Consider the following 25346-nt stretch of genomic DNA (forward strand, 5'->3'; position numbering starts at 1 on the left):
TAATATAATGTTCTGGATTATCGTGTGGGACAACATCGAGTCATGATTGACACTGATTTCTACGATACATCGTGTGGTGATAAATCGCAACATAAATTTATGACACTTCCAATCAGTGAAATAAAAAATGAATGATCATCATCAGGCTGCATGACCTCTGTTTTTCATCGCTGTAATTGCGTTGTTTAGACCGCAGAGTTGAACACACAATCGCAGGAATACACATGACTTCACTGTAGGTGGAAGTAACACAGCTCTCATGAGGCAAAAACAAAAAAACGGATCTAAAAAGAAAGAGCAGTTGTGTTTATTGTGTATGAATGATTTAATAAGAAATCAGAGCTCTGTCTCTTTTTTCACAGATGGCTGAAAGATAAAGAAAAGAGAAGCAAATGGAGGAAGTACAAATATTTATAAAAGTTGATTAAGGAAAGGAATATTTATTAACTTTTTCATTTTTAATAAAAGAAATATTTTCATGAATAGGCTATTATTTTTTAAATTTTGCTCCAGTCTTTACAAAAGTGAGAATTATTATTATTATTATTATTATTATTCTATCCACATTCAGTGGATATGAGCGGTCATGCGCTCTGATTGGCTGCTCTACGACTCAACTGTCAGCTCATATACCGTGAGTTGAGAAAAACAAAATGGCGGCACATGTTGCTGAACCAACCAAGGATGAAATAAAAACTCTACTCGAAAACAAAACCCCAAACACACACCAACAAAATATGGAATAAAAGTATTTGACGGTAAGAACATATCTTTTTTAAAAAAATTTAAAGAATTATTATTATCAAATTTTTCACAAATTGCTCCTGTCGTTTCACTGGTTTGTTTACATTCTAAGGGCCCGTTTACACGAGGACGCTGTCGGGTAAAAACGACTAAATATTTTATCAGAAGTGCCTTTCGTTTACACGGGGACGGCGTTTCCGAGGCTGAAAAACGGATAAAATTGAAAACGCCTTCCAGAGTGGATAAGTTAAAAACGGCCCCCGTTGCATATCCGTCTAAACTACCCAATACGCGAAACTCTGCTCGGATCTGCTCACGTCGGGTACGCGTTTACGTCATACATATGTCATATACTGTACATGCCAGCCCGGGAAGTAAAAAAGTAAGAGCATGTCTGATTACATCGATCCAACGGACCTTCAAGCTGCTCTGTGTTTTAATGCAGTAGATGTGTTTTCCTGCTCACCCGCCCGGCTGGAGCTCCTCAGTTTGGTGTCGCCAAGTTACGCACGCGCGCGCCGCCTATTCAAGCCGCTCGTGAAACCATAAACCCGAGACTGAAAACAAAACCAGCAGCCGAACGGGTTTATTTTGCTGAGATGGACACTGCCTTTTCTCTTCTTCACCGAAACAAGAGTGAGTGTTACTTAATAAAGGCAGATTAAAAGAGTTTCGGTTTGCTCCTGCTCCTCCCTCGAGCACTACAGTACCTCAGCCGGACCGGTGTTCTGTAAAGTTATCCTAGCAAGTTCTCATACAGACCGTTTTATTATTCAAAACAAGTCATTACAAATTATTTGACTCAGCCAAAGACTCGACCAATACGCACAAAACATAAAAATCGGCAAATGCGTGAAATTCTCACCGATTTCTATCAGCCCAGCTGATCGGTGGGACAAAACTACTGTTGAATTTTCCTACCCTCCTGGATTTCGCGCATGCATAGTAGGCTTGGTAGGATAACTTGACAGAACAGCAGCGCAGATGTGCAGATCAGACAAGACAGAAGACGTTGCGCATGCGTGCAGACATAGCGAAGACATTTATGCGTCACCGTATAGACGCAGATTTCCTCCTTGAAAACGGTCGTGTAGACGCGGAAAAAAGTGAGAATGAAAACGGACTTTTGCATTTTTGTTTTATACCGTCCCCGTGTAAAGTGGGCCTAAGTGGAAATTATTTTGTTGGGCATTTTGTATAAAGTTTTGATTTATCAAATTTGCAAAAAATTAAAATTTAAAAATGCTCTGTTTCTCAAAATCCAGTGAATGTGGATAGAATAAAACCGTTATTCCACTCAGTCTCATCGTACATGGATTATAGATCCACGGTGCGATGCCTCCTCGGCTGTCAGCTCATGTACGACTCCGATTCATGGAATAACTGTGAATTGTTGATTATTAGCTCATCCGGCCGACAGGTGATGAGTTTAATCCATCATGTGTTATCCGTCAGGCGTCGTCCACGTTTCCCGAAAATCACTTCTCTCTGAATTCTTCACTGATTTTTATTCTTTTTGGCAGGAAGGTGGGTCTGCCTGGGGTGTATATGGCTTCTACCCAGATTTGCATAATTGCAATTAATAATGAAGATGTGGAGTAATTAATCAATCCCTAACGAGCAGTTTCCACACAAATCGCTTCTTCTCCCTCAGTTCTTCACTGATTGTTGATTGATTCTGGCGTGAAGGTCGGGGAACCGAGGGTGCATAGAACTTCTACCCAGATTTGGGCCGGAGTGAGTTACGCCATCATTGATGATAAAATGAAGCAAAGGGTTGTTTTTTCTTTTTTTAATTTAATAAACTGAATATTTAAGTTGATCTAGAATCGTGAAATAAATGTTGCTTTTTGGTCATAAAGATTTTCTTTTTTTTTTTCTCCTCAAAAATCTGACCTGGGTGACTCGCCACCTGCCTCTGATACGCAAATAGTTTTGCAAACAGTCTCCGGGGAAAATGGAACAGGGTGTGGAAACGTTATTCAGCTGAATTTCATGACAATCCCAAAAAGAACGTCTTCCTGAATGCTCTGGAAAATGACATCAGTCCACGTTTACTCTGTGGGTTTTGTGTCATCATAATGATCCATTTGTCCACGGAGAGCCACAGCGAGGAGGTTCCGCCCTCCGAACCGTTGGAGAAATCACCTTATACAAATAGACCTCCTGTTTTGCATACTCCACCGAGGCCGTTGCGTTTCCAGAAGGCAGCGGAACTTAGCGAGAGACTTCTGTCAGTCACAGAGCTCATCAGGGTTATATGATCCTCATCGGAACAACGACAGAAAGCTTCAGCGCATCGGGCCTGACATCTTCCACTGGTGTCTCGCTTTACACCAGAATCCATGTTTATTGCGTCTAATTACATTATTTATGCCGCACCGTTGAACGTAGCGTATGGGGCTTGTGTTTATTGGGCAGGAAAGCTCGTTAACGAACGACTTGAGCTTTTAATTAGCTCCAGCTCTGGTTAAACAGACAAACAGGGTGGAATCGTCTCGAATTCTTTCTCATTAAAGCAGCTTTGAACATGTTAAACAGGTGAAAAAGCCGTTTTGTCAACTAAATGATGAAGCCCTCACGCTGCTGATGATCAGATGGTTATAATTCTGACAAACGTGAGAAGAACGTGATAATTTTATATCCGGAGACCTTTTTTTTGCTCTTCATCGACTCCTTGTGTATGTTGATGTCTGTTGTCTGATGTGTGCAGGTCAATAACAACCGTCTGTCTGTTATATTTAATGTTTTTGGTTTTTTTTCCTCCCCATGGTGTAACAAACGAGACGGATTTTACACACGTACGACCTTCGATTTCTACCCCGAGGAGAAACGGGGCGTGGGGAGCGGGAATCTCAAAACTCTTGGGGAGTTGACTGGGAAAGTTAGAGATGTTGAGTTTTTCAAGAACCGAATTTTAAACGCGGAAATGCAGTGACGAGTCTTTGGACGCTGATTCACTCCGTCCTGAACCTTTGGTTTCAGTTTGTTAATAATTTTGGCAGAGAAAATATTCTGTAAAAACAGTTGATTCTATCGAGAATGTTTTGATTCGAATCAAGATATCGTTTCTTTCTCTGTTGGATCTTATAAAGGGTGCCAATAATTATGGAGGACATGTTATTTTGGAACCAACACACTCCTGTCCTTGGTGATGAACCCAGAGAAAGTCCCAGAATTTTGTCCTTCAAAGAGAGGGATTATTCCGGAAATATCGATCACTCAACCCTTTCTTGTCCAGAGCATTCATGAAGGATTCGTTATTGTTCATCCATCCGTCCGTTATCCGTAAGCGCTTATCCTGTGCAGGGTCGCGGGCAAGATGGAGCCTATCCCAGCTGACTGTGGGTGAGAGGCGGGGTTCACCCTGGGCAAGTCGCCAGATCATCACAATTTAAGGCTAAATCCCGGCACGAGACCGATAGCGAATAAGTACGGTCAGAGGAAGTTGACAAGAACTTTGAGGAGAGAGTTCAACAGGGCGTGAAACCGTGAAGAGGTGCCCGTGGATGGGGTGAGGCCAGTAACAGCCCCTACCCTGCCAGGGCCATGGACATGGAATCAGGTTCTTTGGGAATGCAGCCCAAAGAGGGTGGTAAACTCGTTATTATTTGGTTATTTTTTTTTATTTATTTGTTTACTGAAAGTCGAGAAAGTGAAATGAAGTTCCACCTTTTGTGAGGGACTTCATCTCCTGCTTTCTTGTCTTCATAATAGCCCTTCTCACACTGGGTGTTGGGGCAAGTGGGCAGTTGAAATCCTTCGGTCACAGTTGGTCCAGTGATGATGGTGGTTCGTACCACTGGTTCTGTTTTTCTCCCTCTGGTTTGAAGGTAAAAGTGGGCGGGAAGTGCAGTCCTGTAAAGAGCCATCAGTGGGTGGTGGAGATGCAGGTGCTCAACTCTCAGGCCATTTTATTCCAATTGGTAGGGGCAACACTCGCCTTGCGCAAGAGGGTGCCTTCAGGACTCTGAAAGCCCTCCTGGTGAAGACAGCACTGTTCTTTCTTCTCTGAGGCATTGCTCTTGAAACCAGATTCTCAAAAGTCTCTTCAGATCTCAGCCTGAACCCAGACCAGACAGATCCTCAGTCTCCCCCTTTCCCCAAAACTTCGACCGGCTCTTCTCGACAGAATCCGCTTATTAAAATTGTCCCTCTGTTCAAGCGTTCAGAACTCGCAATGGTACCCCGGGTCCTGCAGGGTTCCTGCTCTGATCCGACCCTCCGTCCGCAATTACAGACGTATCGATATGGATTTCTTCACTCGTCATGCATGTAAATGGCGGGAGCCTGGTGGCTCTTGCTCTCCGCGGGCAGCAGTAAATTACCCCGCCGGTTGGAAAGAGTGGCAGAATGAATGACACGGCCGTGTGCCTGGCTATTTAGCCGTAGGAGACGGAGTACAATTGCAGCACGTTTGCCTCTAATGGGTCGGATTGTGTGCTCCAGTCGTCCCTCTGCAGAAATGAGTGCGGTCAAAGATAAATGTCACGGCGAGGGTGAAGCTCTGAAGTTTGCCTCTGTGTCTGAAAAACTTGGGCTGAAATATTCCTTTTTCATTTTTATACATTTCGAATAGAAATGGTTCTGATCCGATCCCCGAGCAGGTTCCTGCAGGAAATGATAGATCGGATCTCAGAGTATTAAAAAGGAACGACTTTGATCAGATCCTGGAACAGATGAAAAAGATTGGAATTGGGTTTGGAAGAGATTTTTGTTGAGCTGTGAAAGTTTACCGATTTGCTTTGTAAAGATTGATTGATTATTATCTTTGTTTTTAAGTGATTTTTAGTGATGGATTTTTTTCTTGTATTTTAAACACATTATCTTAAAAACTGTTTTAAAGTTTAGCAGAAACTTTGAAAGAAAACTATCGGGTGTGTAAGTCTCAGTAATGTCAGTTTTGCCTGATTTTAAAGAATACCTTTGACAGTTTTTCTTTAGTTCGGCGTAATAAAGCTCGCTGTCTCGTGACGGAACACGAGGCTGAAATATCTTCGCTCTGCATCGAAACCTGAGCGAGAACCCCGAGAAAGGAATGTGTTTCCTCGAGGTGAAACTTTGGGAATGGACTTCATGACATCACCTCGTAGCGTGTGATGGGATTGAGCCGCTGTCCGGTCAGCACTGCGAGCGATGAAACGCGGGATGTAAAAGCGAGACGTTTTGAAAAAATCGGGCTCATTCAAGACTCTGAGTGAAACGTTGGGATTTTTGTGCGTCATGTTCGTTTCATCAAACCAAACCGTTTCCCTTGATGGGTGCCAATACTTTGGACATGTAAATGCGAATTTCGAATTAAAGAATCCACCCTCGGAGCTGATCATTGACGACTCGGAATGAGGCGTCCTTCACGTTCAGACAGGAAGCTGTGCGGCGACTCGGACTCGTCCTCTGACACGATGAACGCTCGAACTCCGAACGAACACGTGATGGATCTGTGAAATTGTAGCTTTGCGTGATCGTAGCTTAGCGTTTAGCATCACTGTTTCACTGAAAGATCCTTTTTACGTTTTTTTTTTTTTTTAAACCAGGAAACGTAAATCTCTCTGTGGGTAAAGTTGCTGTCGAGTGGAAATCTGGGTTCTGATTGGTCAGGAGGTGTTGATGAATTTCCTGACAGTCATGCAGCTGTGAACTCCAGGTTGATCTTAATGCGCTCGTTTCTATAGTAACGGCTCATTTCAAAGAGGCGACTCAATGTTGACATGGTGTCGTTTTCTCTCGGTGTGGGGGGGGGGGGGGGGGGGTTTCTGTAATGTGTCTGGAAGGAGTCTCCAGTTCCAGAGGTGAAGCTGGAGCGTGAATTTCTCCAATGTTGTGTCTTTTTTTTCATGATTGAACTAGCTGCATTTATTTATTTATTTCACCTTATTAGCTTAGATTAGATTCTATAAACAAGATTATTTATAGCTGCGATAACATAAGTGACAACCGGAACGAACTGTTTTATTCTTTCAGTGACTGTTAAGGTCACATCCCACCATCCCCTCGAGAAAAACAGGAGAATTCCATAAACGCTTCATTATTTTCCTGAATTGTGGAGTGAATCGTTCACTCCGGAAGCTGGAGGTCCGATAAGCAGAGAGATCCGATCTCTCTCAGCGAGTGTATGCAGTGTACACACACTTCAAGACTTGTCCTGTTATCCTGATTCAGGATGATGTGAATTATGTCTTAAATTTTTTGAAAAAGGCATCATAGATATCCTGATACCTGTTGGTCCAGTTTTTAGTGTTTATATTTTTTTCAATAAAATTAGTATTTCAACCCCGATCATCAAACCATTTTCCTTCCTTGTACTGGTGGCAGTTTGCACAGGAAACTTTATATCATGGTATTTTTGTCGTATTTTAGTGTATTTACGGTAGCCCTGCTACTCCAGTACTTATGGGACGATGCGTTAACATTTCCTTGCTGTGAACATAACACGAGGAAATTAGCATCGTCGGAGCAGCAGCACTGCATGGAGAAAGGAAAAATACTGAAGATGAATCCCAAAGGTTCAGAATTAAACACGACATCGCGACTTCTTCGTATCAATCGGGAGCGAAAAATCTGTTCAACTCAAAACAATGATCATGTTCTCCAAGCCACACCCACAAAAGGCCTGGAGTGTTATTCTGGGGAAAAAAAATGCTTACGTTTAGCGTAAACCCTGCACTATGATCTAATGTTACCAAGAAGTGTAAAGTAGCTGCTGTTAGCTTGGGCTCGCTCAGGCGAGTCTTTAAATGACAGCAGGTTCAACACAAACTCTGGGTTTCAGTTATGAAAAGATGACTTTTCTTTTCTTGGCTCCGCCTCTGTCCAGGTCCAGCAGATTGACCGCGTGGTGGAGGTGGTGGATGAAGCGGTGAAAGGTGAGTGTAACCCCTCAGCTGATCCACGGCTTTCCGAGAACACACACGTTAATCAGACCTGTTAGCATCGCGTCAGCTGATCTGTGATGGAATAAAGATCTCCACGCTTTAGGGTTCCTCCATCGTCCTTCATGAAGAACTCGTTCAAGCGCTTGTGTCCTGGAGTAAAGTTTAACGTTATTCCTGAGTAACGTGGAGACGGAGTTAAAATCTGGGAGTCTTTTCAATTGAATTGATTCAGCAAAAAGATTCATATTCAGGTGTTGATTCGTTTAATGATTTGTTTCCTGCACTAAAAAAACAAACATTTTTTTTAATGCTTATTTTTTATAGTTTTAATTGCTTTCCAAAGTGTGTTCTGGAAAGTTTGTTTGTTTACTTAATGTCCATGTAATGCCCATTCATCATGATGTTTAATTTGTTATAACGCTAACCCGAACTCAGACACTCGATTCACTCTGGTGTCATTCATTGTGAGTCATTTAGTTTGTGACTCGTTTAGTGATTCAAAATAGGTTCGGTTGATTTTCTCAGCCAGTTCCAGGCTTTGTGCGTAAGTAAACCCCGCCCCCTGCGGAGCTGTTTGCTCATACTGACGTCTGTCAGTCTTTGATCCGTCAGCGGTGAGTGAACTCACGACTTGGGTTTGTTTAAAAAAAAAAAAAAAAAAGTGATTCATACAAAAAAGTAAATGAATCCTGGCGCGTTTGCAAACCTCGAACATCAGAGATTCACTGAATTTCGTTTCATCTTCTGTCAGGTTTTTCGATGAGTCTGGTGATGATTGATTGATTGATTGATTGATTGATTTCCTGTCACATGATGATTTGATGTTTGTTTTTTTGCTAACTGCTCATCAGTGTGCTAAAGCTGTCTTGTGAATTATTTTGTGAATGATTTCTCTGAAAAACTCATCTGGGGGTTTTACTGGAGCTCTACATTATTTATTTTCCCCCAGTTGTGACCTTTTAATCTTTTTCGTCTCCATCACTTCTACACACACACACACACACACACACGCGCGCGCGTGCATAATCTGTGACTTTTAACAGAACCAGTGAATTGGAAAATGACTCCTTGCACGTGTATGTGTATTTTCAAACACGCTGCTATTTGCATGTAGATGGGCTGGATGAATAATTTAGGAGCTGTTATTCGAACGCAGGGGCGTGATAATTAAATTCACCTGACGATAAACGCAGAGCGATTGGATGAGAGTGTGAACTCCTGATTCGCTCGTAATCGCGTTTATTGAGACGCTTTATTAGAAGAGAGAGAAAAAGAGCTCAATTTGTCGTTTTATTCTCTCCCGTGGTGTATTTCCACAGTGCTGGACAGAACGTTAACCTGAAACTGTCTCCTGGTGAAGCCACAGAGGATCGAGAGTCGACCCAACGAATCGCTGTGACGCACCGAGTTATTATCGGTGTCTGAAAAACGCAGAAACGGCACTTTTTCACTCGACTTGCATCAGACGAAACTCTGTGACCAAACAGCCTGCGTCTATCAGGCGACCGGACGCTCGAGAGCTTTTACAAAATGACTGAAGATTATTATTATTATTTTTTTTTTTACAAAATGGCTGATGAAGCTGAATATGACATTTGATGATTGACAAATAAAAATGAGAAAATAATAATAATAATAATGGTTTAATATCAGATTTTCCACAAATGTCTCTTCACCTGATATAAAAGCTAAATATACAGACTCTGCTAAAATTAAAATCCTTCAATTGTCAATGTTAAACTTGGAATACTAAATATAAAAGATATGACAATTTCAACCTGACATGCAAAAAAAAAGTCTTTTTTCCATTTTTCCTCCTTAATTGTGTTTTTTCCATCACGTTTCTTTAAAGGCACGTTTTTTTGAAGTTCTGAAAAACTTGAAATTTTCACAAAATAATTCTGTTAAATTTGTGAAATCTTTATTTTACAGGTTTGATGACAATTTTAGTGATCGTCTTTTTAAAAAAGGCTGAAACGGAGTACCTCAGAGCGACAGATCTGCGTTCAGACCTGCAGCTTTTTTCCAACAAAAAAAAAAGCAGCAATCGCGCTGAGGTCCGATCACGTCTGAGCGAAGCGTTGTAATGATTCGACTCTGAATTGACTCACGGCAGGAAGTGAATCAGACGTTGTGTTTATTTATTTTTGTTTGTTTGTTTGTTTGTTTATGTGAGACGGTAAACGTTGTGCTGGAGCTCTGCAGAATTGCGATGTGTTCCAGAGACTTGGACAAACAAAAAGAAAATAAACGCAGGACGTGACGAGCGAAACGTTCATCTCGTATCGTATAATAATTGACTGATTTCTTTCGTCTTTGTGATTTCCAGCCGCGCTTGTTGGTTAAATTTTCCGTCACCATGTTTCAGACCTGCGTTTATTTTCTTTATTTATTTCTTTATTTTCTTCCGGAGTTTGTGCATCTGGAGTTGCTTTTCTGCTCAGCGCGAGTGTAAAGAGTGATGAAGTTCCTGAATGCGTTCCTCTTCCAGTCTGTGGGAGCGGGTTTTTTTGCTCGTGCCTCTCACAGCACCGTTTTTACCGTTGGGTTTGTTTAATTGTGTTCAGATCAATAACGGAGCAGCAGTGTGAATTTCCCTCTGCCTGGAGGTGTGAAAGCGCTGTGAGAGTGGGTCATGTCGATGGGGTTTTCGTTCTGTAGAGGTTCGTACGTGGGGTTTTAGAGGAATTTAATTTCAAGGTTTGGTTATTGTGAAGCGCAGCGCTGCCTTTTCAGCAGTACTGTGGGTTTTTTGTTTTTTTTCAGTGGATTTTATTAAAACGTGAACAGTCGCTTCCTGCTGATTGATTAGAGTGGCGTGTGGCTGAATGGAGGTGAGGGTCGGGGCCCGCACTCTACTCTCACACACAGCAAAACGAGAGATGGAGGATCATTCAGTGTGATTATTCACCTCTGTGGGGCTGTTTTGTGATGCCGAGGTTCTGCACGATGCTAACTGTGTGTGTCTCTGTGTGTGTGGTGAAGGTCACTCTGTACGTCTGCTTGGCCCGAAGAAAGATAATGGAAAGCGGCTTGGTGGCGCTCGATTGGATTTACCGAAGATTAGGAAGAACCCGCTGATTGAAATCATTTCCATCAATACAGGGTGAGCTGAGTTCTTTCTTTCCTTCTCTCTCTTTTTTCTGTCTTTCTCTTCTCTCTCTCTTTTCTTTTTCTTTCTCTCTTTTGTTCTGTCTTTCTTTATTTATTTATTTTTCTTTCTTTCCTTTTTTTTTCCTTTGATTTGTTTAAATTGCAAACAGAGCCATTTCCCAGAATTCCCTCATGGGCCTTTGATTGTGTGTGTGTGAGACAGAGAGAGAGAGAGGGAGGGATGTACAGTACCGTTCAAAAGTTTGGGGTCACCCAGACAATTTTGTGTTTTCCCTGAAAAGTCACACTTTTAGGCCATGTACACACGTAGCCGGGTATTTTTAAAACCGAACATTTCCCCCCCTCCGTTTATAAAAATGTTTTATCCACACCATCTCGTCTTCGAAAAAAATCCCTTCCACACATAACCGAACATCTGCGTTTTCAATCACATTCATAAGCATTCCAAACCTGTAGATGGCATTATTTCCCCAAATCCTACCCCCTAATCACATCAGAATAGCCCTCTGTTGGCGTCACTTCCGCCTAAACATAAAACATGACGCCAAGCTCGTTCGTCTGGACAGACTCGGAGACAGAATTGCTTCTAAACACAATTTTGGAGTATAAACTTCAAAAGACGCAAGAAAACGTTGATTGGGAATCTTGTCAAAGCAAATATGTGGACATATTGACCCTGTTTTTGGAGCAGTAGTTGGGCTTCTAAAATTAAACATGTAAATAGCACCTGCACAATAATTAACGCTTTCAAGGCACTACTCCGATCCATTACTCTTTGTCCATGCTTAATCTGGCTTCTGCAGTAAACAAAGGTCGCACGTTTGACGTCAGGGCAGATTTGTTGTCATTTTTTTGGCGCAGATTGTGACGTTCTAAAACGCAAAACTCCGGTTATCCCTGTCCACACAAAAAGGCATACACGGAGTTTTCAGAAATCTTCACTTTGCCCGGAGTTTTTAAAAATATTCGTTTTTGATGCGTTTTCATGTGGATGACAGGCCAAAACGTAGAAAAATATCTTCGATTTAGCAGATACCCGGCTACGTGTGGACGGGGTCTCATTTCCCACCATAAGTTGTAAAATGAATAGAAAATATAGTCGAGACATTTTTCTGGCCATTTTGAGCATTTAATTGACCCCACAAATGTGATGCTCCAGAAACTCAATCTGCTCAAAGGAAGGTCAGTTTTATAGCTTCTCTAAAGAGCTCAACTGTTTTCAGCTGTGCTAACATGATTGTACAAGGGTTTTCTAATCATCCATTAGCCTTCTGAGGCAATGAGCAAACACATTGTACCATTAGAACACTGGAGTGAGAGTTGCTGGAAATGGGCCTCTATACACCTATGGAGATATTGCACCAAAAACCAGACATTTGCAGCTAGAATAGTCATTTACCACATTAGCAATGTATAGAGTGTATTTCTGATTAGTTTAAAGTGATCTTCATTGAAAAGAACAGTGCTTTTCTTTCAAAAATAAGGACATTTCAAAGTGACCCCAAACTTTTGAACGGTAGTGTACACTGAGAGTGATGAAACGATTTCTTATGCGTATTGGCACTTAAAGAAAAAATAAAGAAAGAATGTGACTTTAAATCCTCGGGAAACTCGGAACGTTGCTTTCGAATCAGGTTTGTGTTTCCGGTCCCTGAATCACTCGCTGCTGCTGATTGGTGATGATGAGAATTCCTCCCTGTTCAATGCAAAGTGGGCGGGGCGAACCAAAGCGCATGTTTGCATTGACTCCGCCTTCACTTGTTTCTCAGTGGGTTACTTTTTGAGTTCTGCTGTTTGAGTGGCATCACCCTGGAGACGAAGCTGTCAATCAAGTGCGTTCGTGAGAATATTAGGCCACGCCCTCGAGGACGGTCTACAGATCAGATCAGGGCATCTGAGTGCTTGTTGTTGTTGTTGACATTTCTGTTATTGTATGACTCAAACTTTGTCGGAGGTTTGATGACACAACAGAGCAGTCGATTCCGGTCCCGAGATGAACTGCGATGTGAGAACGTGGGTTCTTGTAAAGGTGCTACGAGGAGAAATAATTCAAACAATAACTTTCGGTGTTCCTCAGGGGTCAGTAGTGGGACTGTTTCTTCTGGGCCGCTCAAAGTCGCTCTGCCGAGGAAAACGATGCAAATTATTGACTTGAGCAAATAAACATGGACTTAGTGTGAACGTAAAAGCACCTGATTTCTGAAACTAAATCACACTCTGATTTTCAGGAACCTAAAGAAGCGCGAGTTCAGGCTGGGTGGGTTTCTGGAAGCCTGAATTATTCAGCAAGGAAGTCGAGAAAATGTAGAAGTGTTGAAATCAGTGCTGGTGAAGCGCCGACTGAGGGTGATGTGTCAAAATAGACAAGTGTTCCTGTGTTTCATGCTTTAAAAAAAAAAAAAAACACACCAAGATGATATATGATGCAAAAATATTGGCTAAAAAGCTGGAACAGATCTCATCCGACAGATGCGCGTGAAATAAATCTAACGATAACTTGAGGCGTTCCTCAGGGGTTCATCACGGGAACGTTTCTTTTAGACCACACAACGTTCCTGGAAAGGACAGCGATGGAAAGAATAAAGGAATTTAATTGAACTGAACCGTAAAAACTCCTCAAGTTCTGCTGAGGAGGTCAGTGGAGACGCTGCTTTCACTGAAGCTCATCTGGAGGCTCCCTGGTGCTAAATTAGATGCCACGATCGAACAATCTCTTGATGCTCACCTCACACTTGGAGCTGGATGACCTGCTGTGATCAGTGTGTGTGTGTGTGTCTCTCGTTCACACACACACGCATGGCAAAGTCACTCACCCACCCAGCAGGCTCCTGATAATGAAAGTCCTCGTCAAAACATCTCATCTCGGGTCTGCGCCTGAACCCTGAACTCACTCTGAAAGCCGGAGAGACCTCCAGGGATGAGGACTGGTCGAGATGAGAAAACATTAAAAAAATACCACGAGAGAACACACACACACACACACGAGATGGAACGTAAACAAGGCCGGCGTGATGCGAGTCTGATGTGATGGGCAGCGGTGTGTGGAATACGCTGGATGTGAGCTGAGGTGCGGAATGAGCTGAAATAAAGCACTGGAGATCGACAGAACTCTCAGAGTGAGGGTCTCGGCCGAGCACTAACTACCGACCTCGTAAAAAAAAAAACCTTCATCCTGAGGAACAAGAAGAACTGTTTTGACGGAGCAGGACGACGTTAATAACGACGTAGCCTGAAACTAAACGGTGTCAAGACGCGATCGTGTGTACGCTCCAGACTGCGAAACAAAACATCAAGCTATACGTCAGTAGTCCGTGTCACACTTCCGCTGCGATCTGATCACTGTGCAGTGTGACCCGGTTTATACAGGAAGGTGCGAGTCGACAGCATCCCGTCGTCCAGCGTACAGTCGCACAATGACATCCAAACGACCCGAAACTGTCCTGGACCGAGCCTCAGGAAACCAGGCCACCGTGGTGCGCGCATTTCTCCTGCACAGACCTTCTGACCTTGGTGCGACGCCGTCATTCAGCCTGCGTTCATCTTACCTTGTAAGCAGGAAGTCGAAACTCGTAAACGAATTAATGCCGTTTCCATCTTCCCTGCGTTCGATGGACAAAGTGGCACAAACCAGAGACGCCCCCGTGATCATCTTGCATTAGCGGCGAGCCTGTGACGGGCGGTGGACTGAATCTTTTACATCACATTGCAGGCGTTGAGCAGATGATGTTCTCCAGAAAGTTCTAGTGCCAACTGAACAAGTGAAACTAACACCGAGTGTAATATGCTGTTGAAATACCGGCAAACAGCCAAGGAAACGAGCCAACCATGTGAAGTACGACTAAATACAGAACTCAGACGGGACACAGCATGGGTTGGGCTCGACGGAGAGGCGGGGCTTCAGTCTGCACTTGACGGTGCTCATGGAGTCGGCAGTTCTGACCTCAGTGGGAAGGTCATTCCACCAACGAGGACCAGGACAGACAGCAGTCTTGAGTGGGCGGGGCAGGGGCAGAGAGGAGGAGAGGCCGGATGACCAGTCGTAGCTGTGGAGTCAGTGTTACAGCGTGAACGTGTGAATTTAACGTTCCTGAGTCGGAACAACATTTTCTGAGTTTTTTCCGAGCTCCGAGTTGGAGATCAGAACTTTATGACCTTCGGTTGAATGAAGCAGAACCACTCTGTGGGCTGCTCCACTGAAAATCTTCATCGACACGAGGTTTAGAAAAATGATTGAAACTGAGACACGTGGTGATGAAGTTCTCGAAATGAAGACACTCGTTCTTTCCTGCACTCCTTCGCTCTCTCTGTTATGCTATTTTGCTTCTGTTTCTGTTTGAAGCTATATTTAATCTACTTTTTCTTTTTTTACAACGCTGCTCTGCTTGACGAATTCCCCGGCACCCCGCTGCGTAATTAAAAACTCCTCTCAAAGCGGCGCTTAGAGACAAACGAGATGAAGACGGGGACGCTGATAGACGCACAGGTACACATTCTAGCAGCAAGGCCGTGTTGTTCTGGGAGCTATTTTGGAAGCGTGTGTGTGTGTGTGTGTGTGTGTTTGGCCTCTCCTGGGTCTTTGTAGCCAGATTAAGGTTTTTGTAAGTTATAATTTGCATTGATGCACAGGAGAGCGTTTTTTTTTTTTCCCTTCTCCCGCCTTTTAGAAGGTCACTAATTATCTCTGTGCTAATCTGTGCGTGAAAAGCGTCTCTGTAGGACGTGCTGGATTGATGTCAAGACCCTGCTGCTGCTTTTCAGCGGTTTAACACCGTATTTGAAATGATTTGCGTTCTTGAAGAGGTTTCTGGGGTCATCGGGGAGTTTCCATGAGCGTGTCTGAGAGGCGCCGTTCACTCTGAGGTTCTCTCAAGGAGTCGTCGAGCTTCATCGTGCTCTGAAGTGGCCGTCACTTTTCTTCATCCAAGGAGCAACTGAGAATTCACCCGTCAAGGCTTTCACCACAGAAGCGTTGATGAAGTCATCGGTTCTCGTTAGTGGGCTTTATTCGTGTCGATGTAAAATTCTGACGATGGTCCATCCCTGTGCCTCGGAGCGTCGGGAACGTTTGAGCCTTGAATTTCATCTTGGACTGTCATCACCTGAGCAGGACGGTTATCGAACCTTGGTGATAATTTTCCCCAGTGATTGATCATTTGCATATTCCCACCCACTAGCTACATCTGTCCTATCGCATGAGGGTGGATGCTGGTGCCTGCGTTCTCAGAGACACGGCGTCTCAAACACATGCTGTCGGCCCTCTTCTGCATACACCAGCTCACAGATGCCTGCAGTGTCACTCTGATCGACAGCCAAGAGAGAGAGTATGCCCCTCCCACCCATACCTGGATTTCAACATGGAATCTCCCATTATTATTATTATTATTATTTGTAATTTGATGTTTTGACGGGACCCCAGACATCATCGAGACCGATTTCACCTTTCCATGTGTGAGAGCCGAGGTCGAATGAACCAGAAGACACGGCACGAGGAAACAACCGGCGTCTCCTTCAGAGACTTATCTGTGGTTCATTTTATATCTCTGTGACAGAAGGTATTGATTAACTTCGTGTCCGCTTGTTTCTATGAAGTTTATATTCTTTAGCATTAAAGGAAGGAGTCTCCAGTGTGAGCGCTTTTGTAACCGTGGAGTTTAAACCAGGGCTTTGAACCGGTTCAAGGAACGAAAACGAAAACCGGGAACTTTTTCTATTTCACATGGAACAGAAACGAAACCAGAAACTTTATTATTTTTTATGTTCCGGAACAGAAACGCTTATTAAAAATAATGGTAACCGGTTAATACCAGTTTTTATTTCGTTCCTCAAAGTTTCCGTAGCCTACAAATAAAAAAGTCATTCTTGTCCTGCGCAAGTTTCTATGACCCGCTGGGGTTCACTTCCTGTGTGACGTTCGCTGACTGAATGGAGAGAGCGGGAGGGTGGACTACTATCACGTCTCCACATCTTAAATAAGAGGTAAATATTGCAGTCTGTCGTTATTCAAAAACGTCAATTTCAAACACGATATCAATATATTTGTCCACGTTAATGAGAGGCTCGCGAACATTAAATGACGTTAACCTCCGTTAGCCTATCAATGCATAGGGCCTGACTAGCCTTTGGTAACACACTAAACGAATTCTCTTTCATTTTTGGCACTTTTTCTGTTTGTGTAGATGGGAAGACGTACTGAGAATCCAAATCGCCAACATTTGAAATAATAATTGTTTTGAATTATTTCTTGTCTTATTTAATGAAGGTTGTAATAGAATTAGCCTACATTTGGCTTAAGCTGGATGAGACAGAGACATAATTTTATAGCCATTTGTTAAACAGCTGACAGGGAACGTAATTAACCGTTCCGGGAATGAAATTTTTTTGTTCTAACCGGTTCGGGAACGTCTATTTAATGGTGGAACCCAAAACCGGAAACGTTAAAATTCCGTTTCTGTTCGGAACGAACCAATAGGAAAAAAATTCTGGTTCAAAGCCCTGGTTTAAATGCAGGAGGTTACGCGTCTTTGTGGTCTCGCGCTATCAAAAAATGACAAATGTAACTAAAAACGGATAAAAACGCAACATGTTGCTGTAATGAATTAAAGATGTCCTCGTTGGCAGATTGCTGAAGTACAAGATGAGAATATGTATTAAAAAAAAACAAAAACGTTTTATTCCTTCCAGATGAAACTGTGAGAGACTCCGACTCGTCTCTTGTCCTGACTTCAGACAGGAAAAAGGGGAAAAAAAGGGACGCGGGAATAACCACTCCGTCTCATTTGTACTCGAAGTGCAGCAGATAGTTTATCATCTGAGGCGGTGATTATTTGGACCTAAATGCCTTTGGACCAGTGTTTCTGAATCTGACTGCAGGGTCTGGGGGATAATTCCGGGTTTCTCCACTCGGACTCAGATTCCAAGTCCACTGTGCTCTCGGGCCTGGACAATCCCGTGCCAGGGAAATTTAAATCATAAAATGCACAAGTTTTTAAACTTAGGAGTTTTCTTTCCTTTCTCTGTTCCACTTCTACGCTCTTCTCCTGAAACAACAACTTTTCCGACTCCGTTCCTTCCCTCTGTTTAATCCTGAGCGTTCGGCTGCTCTTCCAGCCTCGGGCGTCATCACCGCGCCGAACGAACCACCGCAATCAAAACTGATGTTCTGGCGCGAAGAAAAGAAAAACCATTTGATGAGGCTGTGATTTATTCGCGTTTCAGATTCAGCTTGTTCTTTTGATCCAAGAAGAGACGGAACGTGAGGGGAAACCCGCACGGAATGAGGAGTCATAAAGAGCTGGGATTTATCCTGCAAGTGCGAGGTTCTCGGGCTGCTTGTGAAAAACTTGATTAAAGCGCGCATCTCCGTGAACCACTGTGACGGGAAAATAATCAGCGATGACGTGGTGTGATGAAGCGGAGTGACTGCTGATTATTTTCCCATCACAGCACGACCTGAAACAAAATTTTCCAACGTTTATAAAGAAAGACGTGCTTTTGTGTTTTTTTTAATCCATTTGGAGTTGCATTTCATGACCACCAATCACGTTTCGCAAAATATCTTGCGGCTTCCAACATTTTTTTGGTCTGTTCTGACGACGTCGGAAAACTGAGCGCTCCGGTTGCACCTCGGACCGTTACCCAGCGCCGACACTGGAGGCTCCTTCCATGAATCACTGTGTGATTTGCAGCTCCTTCTGACCAATCAGGATCAGATGTTCGGATTACGTGATGAGAGATTTTCACTCCAGAGCTTTGTTTAGATGTTAATTAGCATTCCTCACACGTACACACACGGGTTCTCTCGCTCAGTCCGGCGTCCTCGTGGGAGTCCAGGTGCACCGTGATCGCCTTGTCGCCGCCTCATTCATCATCGCGTGTAAACTCGGTTATAGATGATTCATCTGAGCCTTTCATTACTCACCTCCGAGAAAATCAATAGCCTCCGTTCCATCTCCTGCAGAAGTGCCGCTCTTAACCAAGTTTCATCACGTTTAATTTATTAACAGCTGGAGAGGGAGAATGCTTGGTGCGTGTGTGTGAGCTTCATTATCCTCTTTCAGAAGAATAAGAAGTGTGTGAGAGGCGTGACTGATGCGCTGAAACACTTTCTAGAACGTTTTTATGAACATCAATCTCAGCAGGCCATCAGCTGGAGGTCCTGAGTGTGAGAATTCACATCGTGGTTGACAACACACAGGTCCTCACACACTCGACTGAAAATCCTGCTCAGTTTGGGGGCGTGGCCCGTGTGTTTCTTTCAGAAGTCGGATTTCTGCCAAATCACTGATGAGACTCGGACCTTTGCGGTGGTTTGGGCCCGGTGTGGCCGAGGAATCTCTCTTCAAGCGTCCTCCTTCATGAGATCCCGTGGTCAGACCTGGAATTTCCTGTCGAGAGGGTCGTATTTCCTCTGTCCTTCATCTTTGCTGAGCTCGTGCTGTGGACTGTCCCCAGTCAGCGCCTCGTGTCTCGTGCCTTGATGCAGGACTCATGAGTCGAGGTCGAGGTCGAGTCCGAGTCTGATGAGAGCCGTTGGTGTACCTTTGGGAACGAAGCCCTCGGACAGTGAAATCACTCAGGAAGCACGTGACCCTCCAGGGGCCTCGGAGCCGGCGTGGCAGGGGAACCGAAAGACCATGAAGGGTGGGGGAGGATAATTACAGGGCAATATATCAGTGAGGTGGACCCAGACGACTGGGGACATTAAAGTTCCACCTCAAGCACCGAGACAGGAAAGAAAAAACAGCAGCGTTGTTTGTTTCAAACAGGATGAATAATAAGAAAAAAAATCCTAACTCGCTCCAAATCCCGCTATTGGCGCAATCTATGATCATCCAAATCGCATAATTAACATCACAGTGCTTCTAGTAAATATTTAACCATCACAGAATTTCAAATATTTTTCTCTCAGACCGAGAATAAAAACGAGTCGCTCATCTCCCGGGGTAACGTCTTCATCTTCGTCTGGAGTCTCGCCATCAATCCGACACGTCAGAGTTTCTCTCCTTCCTTCTCACTGATCAACGGCCTTATCAGCTGCCTGAACATCATCCGCCTCGTTGGAGAACCTCATGTCCCATTGTGTTGTGCCGTATGTGAGGAGAAGACGGAGGTTCCGAAGCGTGCAGACCATCAGGAGCAGCGTGAGCTTTGAGAACGAGAACGACTGCCTCGCATCGGTTTGCGTTTGCTTATTTACGTTTGCATTTCCGCTTTCAGTGTGTTGAGTGGTGGAGCAGGACGCACGAGTCGAGGAAATGTGCGTCCTGAACAGCACCAATGAACAGCGCCCTCTGTCTGTGTGGATGACGCCATCTGGTCAGCAGAAAACTCGACGCCTGCCGTGTCGGAGTCAAACAACAAAGATTTGCAAATGCACGATTTTGTGTTGATAAATCTGTCCGTCTTAAGATTAAAAACTACTCAACATATTCAAATTTAGATTTGCATATAGCCACGCCTACAAAAGTCCACAATAGGTAAACAGTGTTGAAATTTTACAAAATGACAACTCTGTGTTTAAGGTGCGAAATACTACAACCCCCCCCCCCTTTTTTTTTGGGGGGGGGGGGGGGGGTCAAAAGATGTGGAATGTTGAGTGTAAACATTTCCTTCCTCATGCAACAAGAAAGCTGATGGGAATCTGCTTCAGGTTTTATTTTTTAAAGCCTTCCCATCTGGATTGATTTACCGACGACGACGACAGACACGCCATAACCAACTCTTCTTCCTTTTTGAGGGTGCCATTACTTTCATCCTACTTATCAGTTGAAATTTATATATATTTAAAAAAAAAAAGAAAAAGGGATCCAGTCTCGACAGCGTAAACCTGGACATGAAATAAAATGTCAGAAAGTCAGTGACAGGAGCTCAGTCGAGGTTCGTGGGAGTCGGACGTAAATGTACTCGGAGGATAACGAATGTTTGTTTGTTTTTTCCCAAACTCTGCGTTTTCATGAGCAGCACGGTGTTGTGCGAGCGCGCCTGTGAATGATTTACGAATAATCCTGTTGAGTCTGATGAACGAGGCCTGATGTCAGAGCTGCAGCCGAAGTTTGGGAGAAGTTTGTCAGCGATTCTTATTTCTGCTCACGTTGGTGCGACGGTCAAACCCATTAGCATGCATCATGGTGACAGAACCATGCATCGTTGCCAAATTTTCTCTCGGAAGGAAGAAAAAAAGGTGTTTTTGTCCATCTTTATTTCCCTCCTGCCTGCACAGACGGCTGGGACCGAGCCATTGTTCCGATCAGCTGTGTTGTGGAAATAAGGCCTTTCGCCAAGCGCAGGCTGTCGGCCATGAAATAGGAGCCAGCAGGCACACCTCAATCACTTTAATGTGGTGTCGTCGGAGCAGCGCTGGACGCGGGTCTCCATCTGCCAGCGCTTCCTGCATCCTTAACAGCGCAAGATAAATAGACACCCTGGGCAGGGGCAGGACGGCGAGCTAAACTGGGTTAGCCGTCCTCGCAGGTGTACTCACAGCTGATGTGCTGGATGCAGGGGTCAACGTGAAAGGGTCGGCTTTCGCCTGCTGCCTGACAGACCTCTACATCATCAGGACGCCGTGTCCCTCCTCCCTCCTCGTCCCAAGACCATTACGCCATCAGTGAGCGAAAGAGCAATCATCTGAGCACAGAGGACGATTCGCCACAAGGAGCAGCGGCCAACTGTCGAAACAGTTCAACAAACGTTCACGAGACTTAATGTTGGTTAAAAGCGCCGACGCTGGACGATTCCAACAGGCATTAAAGGAGAACTGAAGGCAAATTTTTTTTTATCAAAATTCTATTTATCTCATTTTATTAAATATCAGAATGCATGTTTGATTGGTATTTTGTCGCTGCTATAGCAAGTTCGGAGTGTTTGAAAAATGTGGCAGATCACAGAATCCAGGGACCCATGTCGGCCCGGGGGCATTTTGAGTTATTGACAGATTCAGAAAGTGCAGTTTCTAAGCTTTCCAATGATGCCTTCCATGTGGAGATCTGACAATATTTGAAGAATGTGTGGCCTTTTGAAAGTGTATACTTCTTAAAACAGAAAAGGGAGAAAATCGCCCTCAAAGTTTTCCATCTCAGCTACTCTGGGTGTAGGGCGGGCACATAATGCTGCTCATCTGCATGACATTAAGGAAAGCCCTACCCCCTACGAGCTAGCACGATGCTACTTTCATGTAAACAAAGATCACCACGTCAATTTTCCTTCCATGCAAAGTATGCCCAACACAATTATGAAGTACAAAAATAAGTCCTAAAGTATACTTTAACGTTTTGTGGTTGAAAAATTACTCACACCGTAAGAAAGAAAGATAGCACGATGATGACACAACTAACACAACACTAGTTTCATGTAAAGCCTCGGTCACAACCGGCCGTACAGTACGTGCTCCTACAGCCGGTCTACATGCAAAAAACGCATGAAACGCACGAGAGCGCACGTGTGACGTGCTGATTTTCGAGCCACAGACCGGCCGCAGAGGTTCTTTGTCATGTCAAACAAACTCTACGGGCGCTTACGTTTTTTTCAGGTTGCAAGACAAACTTAAGGCCAACGCGCGTCTTTCTCCGTGAACAAAAAAAAAACGCAGCGATTTGGGAAACGCCAAAAATCACACGGCCAAAAAATCGTACGTCCGGTTGTGACCTAGGCTTAACCAAACCACAACACTCTCCGTTACATGCAAAAATAACCGCACAGCCTTAGATTAATAAACTCACCCCATCAGAAAGAGAAACGGCGCCTTGCACACACCAATGCCTCCGATGGAATGTAATCCTAGAACGGTCCGTGTATCATCCGATCATTCAAGTATTCCATTCAATCTGGAAAACGAGGTTGCGGGTTTTTTTGCTAGAAATGGTGATCTCCGATGTAAATACAGAGTGTCTGTTTGCTTCGCGGTGTTTCAGCTCCTCTGCGCTCTGTTTAGTAACTCATTCCATAGTGAAATCACACGCCTGTATGCAGCTAAGTAGCCACGAGCTCAGCTCGTATCATACAGCTGATTCACGAAAAAAAAAAAAAAAGACTTAAATCATCATGTGAATGGCCCATATGGTAATTTACCCACAACCCCCAGCAGGCTACAGTCCTGACAAAAACGAGACAATTTGCAACAAAAAATTTATGCTTTTCCAACAAAACAATCTATTATCTGAAATACTGATTGCATTCTTCAAGATCTCAACTTGCACATGATGGAAAAAAACAAAAATCACAAATTTCGAAAAAAAATGCTTCTTTTGCGATTATCTGGGATTCGTTTCGGCCGACGTGCGTCCCTGGATTCGGTGAGGGGTCACATATGCTCTGTAATATATCAGTCCGTATGTCAAAGCGATGGCCGTAAACGAGATTCGTTGAGACCTGTGCGAGACATCGTAGGACGGAAGTAAAACGTACAGCGGAAATCAAAGTGACCAACGTTGTCAAAAGACGCGCATGCCCTCTTTCAAATGCTGACGTAATCCAGCCAGAAGTTTTCCCTGCGTCCGAAATCGCTCCCTACTCACTATATAGTGTGGACGCCGTTCTGTAGCGCTGTCCGAAACCTTAGTGAGGATTATGTGGGAAACGCGCTCAGTATAATATGGATTCATCACAACAACACACGCATGTGTTTATTATTTTGAAAACCCACGACTCGTCCTTATCCTGTCGTCTTTCCAACTCTTCTCAACTCCACGTTGGTTCGAAGTTGTATGGAATAATCATCACTGATGAAGCTGGCAAATCTCGAAATTAATCTAAATTGGAATGATATGGCGATCTGGCCGCTGCATCAAGTTTTCAAAATGGCGGCGCTGACACTTCATGTTTGAAGTCTTGTGAAGATGGCGTGTTTAAGCGAAGCCTGCCGTGGACCAAACGAACTCCATTCAACATGGCTAAAACCGAAAAGGCCGATAAGCGTAATATACGAGTCACGGTATAAGGTTGATACAAGATGAGTAGCATGCTATAGATGCACAGTGGTGTAACATAGGGAAAAAAATTAAAAATTCAGGTTTTGATTTTATGTACTGAAATAACTATGAGGCACAATTTTTACAATATCTATATAAATTAGTTGATTTTACCTATTTTAACCTTGAAATCAGCATTTTAATGATTACCCATAATGCATTGTTTATCGCGCTAAAACAAGCAAAAACGTCATAAGACAGTGGAAATACTACCTTTACTACCTTCACGTGGCGTCTTTCTCGATCGCACGTGCCTAGAAGCGTACCTTCTAGAACAGGGGTTTTCAAAGTGTGGGAGAGTCCGCCCCCCCTCAGAGAGCAAATAAACAGCAGCGCCCCCCTTACAATTTTTGTTGTTGCTATACTTAATGTTCCATTCGTATTTAAAAAAAAATGGTTGTTGTACACATTATTTTTTTCTTTTATACATTTTAAACATCTGTGCTTTTTAAAACATCTTGTTTTACACATTTTAAACATCTCATAGCATCGTTAGCTAGCACCTCTTGGCAGACAACACTGTGGCAGTGGAGCATCTTCAGATCCAGTCCATGAAAATCCAAACTTTAAATAATCGTGGTCATACTTCCTTCTTTTTTCAGTCCCCCCAGGATTCCGCGGGCCTTTTTTGTGATTGTTGCGGGCTAAAATGTCTGATGTTGCGGGGGTTTTCCAAAAAATTGCGATGAAAATTGCGGAGTTTTTTAGGTTTTTGCTGCGATTACATTGCGGGAGGAAGTGAAAGTTGCGAGAAATTGTTGCGATTTTCTCTTTTTGTGATTAAAATTGAGTGATATGTTAAATATTAAGTTACTACTGAAAAACTATTGATTAAAAAAACAAAGACACTGAGAAATGGTCCTATAAACAACTTTACCAATATAAAAGATTACCAGGACTACAAAAATGCAGAAAAATAGGCTTTACTTATCCAAATGCACCTGTTGGTTCGAAAGTTAAAGTGCAGAGAACCTCACAGCACAACATGAAGTTACCTTAAAATATAATATAAATGCCTCAGCTTTCATGTAAGAAAAAAACTATTAATACTAGTACTGTGTGCAGGCAGTCTCTCCTGAAGACTAAATTAAACAATAATTATAAACTAATAAAATAAATGGCTCAGGCTTCATAGAAGAAAAAAACAATTTGAACAGAATCTCACAGTATGATGCTGAAGCTGCCGAAACAATGGAAAATAAAATACCATTTTGGCAAAAATGTTGGCATCCATTAATTTCTTGTATTAAGTAAAAAAAATAATGTAAAGTGCGCACAGTCCTTCACTGTAAACACAACACACTTTCAGTAACAGAATTTAAGCCAACATAAACACTGACTCGCACATCATGCAGTGTTGCCAGGTACTGCTGACGTTTTCCAGCCCAAAATATGTTCAAAACCCGCCAAAATGCACTTAAAACCGCCCAGTCTGGCAACACTGCGCGCATGCTGCTTCTCTTGAACGTATACACGGAAGTAAGGCGGAAGGTAGTTTGCCGACATCACCTCAAGACGACGCCAACGATTGGTCAAATTTGCGGGAAAGTTGCGGTGATTGGATATAATTGCAACACCGCCCTGAATTCGCGGGGATTGGTTGAATTTGCAAATCGCAACATCGCGAAATCTTGGATGCTCTGTTTTTTTG

General features: G+C 43.5%; 1 protein-coding gene across 1 annotated transcript in view; it reads left to right on the forward strand.

Moving 5' to 3' along the window:
* The window catches only part of cdkal1 (CDK5 regulatory subunit associated protein 1-like 1), a 358098-nt gene that overhangs the window by 130381 nt on the left and 202371 nt on the right, over positions 1 to 25346 (forward strand). Inside the window, exons 6-7 of the mRNA XM_060920977.1 lie at positions 7559 to 7607; positions 10602 to 10722. Of these exons, the coding sequence (XP_060776960.1) occupies positions 7559 to 7607; positions 10602 to 10722 (170 nt within the window). The remainder of the gene's footprint in view (positions 1 to 7558; positions 7608 to 10601; positions 10723 to 25346) is intronic.

Source organism: Neoarius graeffei, chromosome 5, assembly GCF_027579695.1.
Source record: "Neoarius graeffei isolate fNeoGra1 chromosome 5, fNeoGra1.pri, whole genome shotgun sequence".
NCBI classification, from domain to species: Eukaryota; Metazoa; Chordata; class Actinopteri; order Siluriformes; family Ariidae; genus Neoarius; species Neoarius graeffei.